Source organism: Cricetulus griseus, chromosome 2 (assembly GCF_003668045.3).
Source record: "Cricetulus griseus strain 17A/GY chromosome 2, alternate assembly CriGri-PICRH-1.0, whole genome shotgun sequence".
In the NCBI taxonomy this organism is placed as follows: Eukaryota; Metazoa; Chordata; class Mammalia; order Rodentia; family Cricetidae; genus Cricetulus; species Cricetulus griseus.
In genome coordinates this window covers 399,684,084-399,691,104 of record NC_048595.1, presented here as the reverse complement: position 1 = coordinate 399,691,104, position 7,021 = coordinate 399,684,084, and the positions used below count along the sequence as shown (strand labels likewise).

General features: G+C 48.2%; 1 protein-coding gene across 1 annotated transcript; it reads left to right on the top strand.

Annotated features, from left to right (window-relative positions):
* The first annotated feature begins 2,505 nt into the window (after positions 1–2,505).
* On the top strand, positions 2,506–5,223 carry Gpr84 (G protein-coupled receptor 84). The gene is made up of 2 exons (XM_027396778.2): positions 2,506–3,078; positions 3,872–5,223. The coding sequence occupies exon 2, from the start codon at positions 3,880–3,882 to the stop codon at positions 5,068–5,070; it is 1,191 nt and encodes a 396-aa protein (XP_027252579.1). The 5' UTR covers positions 2,506–3,078; positions 3,872–3,879; the 3' UTR covers positions 5,071–5,223.
* The last annotated feature ends 1,798 nt before the right edge of the window (positions 5,224–7,021 follow it).

Below are 7,021 nucleotides of genomic sequence, written 5' to 3'. Positions count from 1 at the left end.
CACTGGCCCCCTGGTTGGTTGTCTTTCTCACTTCTTTCCCCACTTCCCAGGCTTGCAGAAGACCGAGGAGGAAGGCTAGGATGTTGATTGAAAGAGGAAGGAGAGGGGAATAGGGCCCCCTGGGTTTTTCAACTGAAAAAAATGGGGCCCCAGCAAATAGTTTTTTTTTTTTTTTTTTTTTTTTACTTCACAGTTCAAAAAGAGCAGAGACTAGGGCTACAGAGATGCCTCACTGGTTAAGAGCACTGACTGTGTTCAATTCTTAGCTCCCACATGGTAACTGAGTAACTCCAGTCCCAGAATACCTGAAATCCTCTTCTGGGCTCCCTGGGCACGAGGCATACACATGGTGCACAGACATACATGCAGACAAAACACCCATACACAGAAATAAATTATATTAAAGACAGAGATGAGAGGTTCTAAAGTATGAGGGCAAAGGTGGTCCTTTAGAGAAAGGAATGGAGGAATGAGAGGCTCAGAGAGTAAGGGGGCTTGCTACCAACACTAAGGACTTCAGTCCTTGATCTTAGGACCCAGTTCCCTCAAGTTGTCCATCTGCACTATGGCATGTACATTCCTCACTCCCCTGCCACACACACACACAAAATAAGTAAATAAATAAATAAACGAAGAAATAAATTGTAGTGAGATATCCACCCCGCCCATATCTGTAGCACTGACCACACCCGTTTGGGCGTGGTCACAGGTGAGGACCTGTTAGAGGGCAGACTAGATCTGGGGTCCCGAACCCCAGAGCTCTCTCTTGCTTTCCTTTGGGTCACAGGGAACAGCTTGGGAGGATCCTTGGAGCTGGAACCTGCGGCGGTCACCTCCCTCTTTTGTAAGTGCACTCTCCCCAAATAAACTTAACCTGTACTGAGTTTAGTGAATCTTGATTCCCATGCAATAATAAATAAATATGAAAAGAAAAAATCTAATGTGCAGAGAACAATGGCTGGGCCTGATGTAGGGAGGATGGATGGCAAGGAGGGACTAGAAAAAATGAGTTGGAGAGGCTGGGAAACTGATATAACACCAAACTTGATGTTTCAAAATGGAATATATCATTCACTCCTCTCCCTAAGCTTGTTCCTCCTCCCATGTTCTTATCTTTCCTTTTGGTGCTAGGAACTGAACCCTAGGTATTCTGTCTTTGAGTCACACCCTAGATCTTCTGTTTCATTGATTAGCATCCCCATCAAGCCACCACAAAACAGGGAGTCATCGTTTGTTTGTTTTTGAAACAGAGTCACACTTTGTTCCCAGCCTGACCTCAAAACGCCAGGATGCCCACTGCTTCTGACTCCTAAGAGCTGGGATTGCAAGCGGGAGTCAGTAGCCTGGTATCGCTTAAGCATCTGTGGTTTTGTTTTTGGTATTGCTTTATGAGACAGGGCTTCCTTATGTAGCTCTGGTTGTCCTGAAACTCACTACATAGACAAGGTTATCCTCGAACTCAGACATCCACCTGCCTCTACCTCTCTAGTGCTGTGTCTCAATTAATTTAAGACCTCCTATAGCATGGGCTAGCCTCAAAATTACTTTGTAGCTGAGGATGACCTTGAATTTCTGATTTTTCCACCTCCTGAGTGCTGGGATTACAGGTGTGTACCAGAATACGTGGTTTATACAGTTCTGGGACTTGAACCCAGGACCTTGTACATTCTGGACAAGCACTCTACCACTGACTTATATCCTCAGCCAGATTTACTTTTTTGTTTCTTTCTTTTTGTTATTTGTTTGTTGTTGTTGTTGTTGTTTTTGAGACAGTGTTTCTGTATGTAACATCTGTGGCTTCCTGGAACTTGCTCTGTAGATCAGGATGGCCTTGAACTCATTGAGATCCACTTGTCTATGGCCCTCAAGTGCTGGGATTAAACATGTGTGCCACCATAGCCAGCCAAATTTACTTTTTATTTGGAGATAAATTCTCATTCACTAAAATTACCAAGGCTGACCTAGAACTCACTATGTAACACTGGCAAATCTTAAGAACTGTGATTTTCTTGAGTAACTATCAGCCTGTACCACCAGCCCCTGTTCACACCTTTAATTTCAGCTCTTGGAAGGCAAGTGGATATCCATGAGTTCAAAGCCAGCATGATCTACAAAGTGAGCTCTAGGTCAGCCAAAGCTACATAATGAGACCCTGCCTCAAAAAAACTTTTTATTGCATGTATGTGTGTGTTTATAGATGCACATGTCCCACAGAATTTGTATGAAAGTTGGAGAACAATTTGCAGACGTTAATTCTCTATTTCTATCATGTAGGTTCTAGAATACAACTCAGGCCATGGCAAGTACCTTTACAAGCTGAGCCATCTTGCCAGTCCCAAACCCATATCTTTTTATCTGACTCCACTTCTCAGATGTGCTGAAGTGTCATTGGGACCCTCTGATGTAAACCATCTCCAGACTCTGAAGAGAAGACAGGAAGTGCTATTGCAAAACAAACATAAACTCTGTGGGTTTTAAGCTCATCGATTCCACCACTGCTTCTAAAATCTGGCCTTGGTGTCTGATCTCTTCAGAAGTGGCTCAGTCAGGTGTGGTAGCTCATGCTTATACTCACAGTGCTCAAGTGACTGAGGCAGGGGAATTTCTGTGAGTTCTAGGGCAGACTGGGATATTGAGTCATACCCTTTCTCAAACAAACAAAAACAGAAGTGGCCTGGAGGATCAGACATTGTCTCCCTGCTCAACAGTTCTCAGCAATGACCTTAGGGAGGTCCTCCCTCACAGTACGGAAGGAAACATGACTTGGGTTTCAGGAAAGATAAAGGGAAGAGTGAGACAACTCTGGAGTAAGCTGCAGGGGAATTTCAACAGAGAAGCTCGGACTTTAATAGCCAAGATAAAATTAGTGGACTGGCTGGAGGTGAGGAAGGAAGTGGCTAACGTTGGGTAACTAGGGAGTTTCTTATTCTTTCAGTCTAACATGGTAGGAGGCATTATATGCCCAGCTGGAAGCCTGGCTGCTCCCCAGAAAGCCTGACTGCCCCAAGGAAGGCCTGTTCTTTAGGTGAACTGGACTTTTTGTTTACTGAAGACAAGTGTGAAAACTGGGAACCTCAGGTGAGCTGAGCATGTCGTGTGTGTGTGTGTGTGTGTGTGTGTGTGTGTGTGTATGTGTGTGTGTGGTGCACAGTCTTAGTCCTCTCATTTTCCAGGTAGTTACCATCAGAACATTTGGGGTCAGGAGAATAGTGGTGCAGGTCTGAGGCCAGAGAGTCCACATGACTTAAGGCCAGCCTGAGCTCCATAACAAGACACTATTAAGGAACAAAGAAAGAAAGAAAGAAAGAAAGAAAGAAAGAAAGAAAGAAAGATGGATGGAGGAGCAGAGGACAAGGGACTCCTGGTTGTCTTCAGGAACCGGGAAGGAATTATGGTGGAGGTTGCCAGGGTTATGGGGAGCATCCCACACATATTGATGAAGGGGTCTAGGGTTTGGGGCAACAGAAAAGAGACATTTGATAAGAATTTAAGAAAGAAAGCTGGGCGTTGGTGGCACATGCCTTTAATTCCAGCACCCGGGAGGCAGAGGCAGGAGGATCTCTGTGAGTTCGAGGCCAGCCTGGTCTACAGAGGGAGTGCCAGGATAGGCTCCAAAGCTACACAAAGAAACCCTGTCTTGAAAGAAAAAAAAAAAAGAATTTAAGAAAGAAAACTAAGAACGTGAAAGGAAAGGACAGAAGAGCCTAAGGAGTGAGTTGGGAAATTTGAGATGAAATGGTGTGAGTGGCTTTCCAGGGCTGTGAATTAAAGTGAGTCCTAGGTGCAGAACAGGTGTGAGGGGACAAAGCTGTTCAAATAGGGCAAGATGAAGAGCGAGTTCTCACTCCATCTCCCTCTTCTTTCCCTTCAGTCTCCATCATGTGGAACACCTCGGATGTCAACTTCTCCTGTTACCATGAGTCCGTGTTGGGCTATCGTTACTTTGCAGTTATCTGGGGCGTGGTAGTGGCTGTGACAGGCACCGTGGGCAATGTGCTCACCCTGCTGGCATTGGTCATCCGTCCTAAGCTCCGAACCCGCTTCAACCTGCTCATTGCCAACCTCACCCTGGCTGATCTACTCTATTGCACGCTCCTGCAGCCTTTCTCCGTGGACACATACCTCCACCTCCACTGGCGCACAGGCGCCATCTTCTGCAGAATATTTGGGCTCCTCCTCTTTACTTCCAATTCTGTCTCCATTCTCACCCTCTGTCTCATTGCTCTAGGACGCTACCTCCTCATTGCCCACCCTAAGCTCTTTCCCCGGGTTTTCAGTGCCAAAGGAATTGTGCTGGCACTGGTGGGCAGCTGGATTGTGGGGGTGGCAAGCTTTGCCCCACTCTGGCGTGTGTTTGTCTTGGTGCCGGTGGTCTGCACCTGTAGCTTTGACCGCATACGAGGCCGGCCTTACACCACCATCCTCATGGGCATCTTCTTTGTGCTCGGACTCAGCAGTGTGGGTGTCTTCTACTGCCTCATCCACCGCCAAGTGAAGCGTGCGGCTCGAGCGCTAGACCAGTACGGGCTGCAGCGGGCCAACATCCGCTCTCATCAGGTGGCCGGGACAAATGAGGCCATGCCTGGCCACTTCCAGGAGCTAGACAGCGGGCTTGCCTCAAGAGGGCCCAGCGAGGGGATTTCATCTGAGCCAGCCAGTGCTTCGACCACGCAGACCCTGGAAGGGGACTCCTCAGAAGCGCGGGTCCAGGACACTAAAAAGACAGCCCAGCATATTGCAGAGAGAGGCCTTCCTGAAGCGCATTGCAGGGGCCGGGAAGCTGCAGGAGCGCGCAGAGCCCCGGATGCCCCATCGGACTTCGGGAAGGTGACGCGCATGTGCTTCGCGGTGTTCCTCTGCTTCGTCCTCAGTTACATCCCCTTCATGCTGCTCAACATTTTGGACGCCAGGGGCCGCGCTCCGCGGGTAGTGCACATGGTGGCTGCCAACCTCACCTGGCTCAACAGCTGCATCAACCCCGTGCTCTATGCAGCCATGAACCGCCAGTTCCGCCACGCATATGGCTTCATTCTGAAACGCGGTCCACAGAGTTTCCGTCGGTTCCGTTAGAGCTGGTAGTTCATTCACCAGCCCAGGCCAGCATCAGGAGTGGCCCGCGTGGGCAGGACAGGAGACATTTTCACAGACCACCTCAGTGGTGTTGGGATACACCGTTTCCCCATCCAGGAATCAATGTGTCAGCCCTGTGTGAACCAAGGTCAATTATTAATAAATGCCTCTCTCTCTCTCTCTCTCTCTCTCTCTCTCTCTCTCTCTCTCTCTCTCTGTGTGTGTGTGTGTGTGTGTGTGTGTGTGTGTGTATGAGTTCAGAAATTTGACTCGATTGGCTGGCCAGCAAGCTTTGGGATGCCCTGTTTTAGAGTAGGGTAGAGAGCAGCTATCCAGGGACAGACAGACACAACCTGTGACTGATAGGGTCCCAGGATGCAGGACATGTATGGTATTTGGAGAGAATTAGCCTTCTCTCTCCCTTTTTATGTTTTCCTTTGAGACAGTCTTGCTGTGCAGCCCAAGTTACTCTCAAACTGGAGACTGGCCTGCACTAGCCACAGCCACAGTGTGTTTTTCCTTACTAAAACGGCCCATACTGCTCACCACTGCTGCCAGAATGCCCACCCAGGTCAGGAGGTTTATTCAACTCTACAGGTTATACCCCTGCAGTGAATCCTACCCATTGTGCCCCAGCCAAGGGGACAGTCAAAGTGGAGATTGTGCTCTTAGAAAATGGAACCGAGATTAGCGGGTGGCAGCTGTAATGGGAGGCTCTCTTCCTCCGATCTCCCCACCTCACCCCCACCCCCAGGTTGAAGAAAGCCCCACAGAAATGTTGGAGGGCACACCCCTGCCTTCCCAAGCATCATCATTCTGTAACTACCGCCTGAAAGTATAATGTCCACCAGATGGCGCTGGTTCTCTGTGTTTTCTTTCTGACTTCCGGTTGAGTATTGAAAGTGCCAGCAGGATCCGTGACCAAGGGTGGAGGCCCAGGATTTGCAGGACCTCAAACTCACAGAGATCCGCCTGCGTCTGCCTCCCCAGTGCTCGGATTAAAGGCGTGTGCCACCCCTGCCAGGCATGTTTTTGTTTTTTAATAAAGTGTCTCACCACCTCATTGTCCTCCACTCTAGAGTGCAAACATTACAGTTATGTCATCCTTGCTAAGACCATTCTTTCCTTTTCTTTCTTTGGAAACAATGTGTCACTGTGTAGCTGAGGCTGGCCTTGAATACCTGATTCTCCTGCCTCGGGCTCAGAAAGTGGGAATTTCATGTATGAATCACCATGCTCAGTCACTGGAGCCTCCATCCTTATCTAAGGTTGGACAGGGTGAGGTACTGGGTGAACATCATGAGAGTACTTGGGGATGAAATGTGAGTTGGGTTGACAAGATGCCCCTGCTTCAAATGCCTGTTTTGAAACAAGAGGAAGTATTGAAATAAGTATTGAAGTAAGAATAGAAAGACAGTCTCCTCCCACGTCCCACATTCCACCCCCTACCAGTCAGGGACTAACCAAAAGCATGTATTTCAAGGTGTTCTCCACAGCCAACAAACAAAAGCAAGCTGAGGCTACTGAGACACGGTGCAGACAGCTGCTTGGGATTGTGGAGCTGAGATCTGGCCAAGGACCTGAGTGACAGCTCCATGAACTTGAGACCTCTGGGCCACTCTAGGCTTCAGGTTTCATGATCTGTAGAAAGATGAGGGTAGGGGGGACACTCTTTGTGTAGTGCTAAACCATGCAAAGATATTTCATGTAAGCATAAAATTCCCATGACGATCTATTATACTTTCTTACAAATGGGAAAACAAACACCAACAGGTTAATTTGTTCAAAGTCAAAGGGCTAGTAAATGATAGACTGTGGTTTGAGGGCAAAGTGTAACCAGAGCTGTTGCCAGCATAAAGGACTAACCGCTACAGAACAGCTGCTTTGCTGAAGGCAGATCGTGGTGACCAGGCGAACCCTAAAAGTCCTTCCTGCTCAGTCCTTCCAAGAT

Coding starts and splice junctions, on each gene's coding strand:
- Gpr84 (XM_027396778.2), top strand. CDS start 3,880: ATGTGGAACACCTCGGATGTCAACTTCTCCTGTTACCATGAGTCCGTG.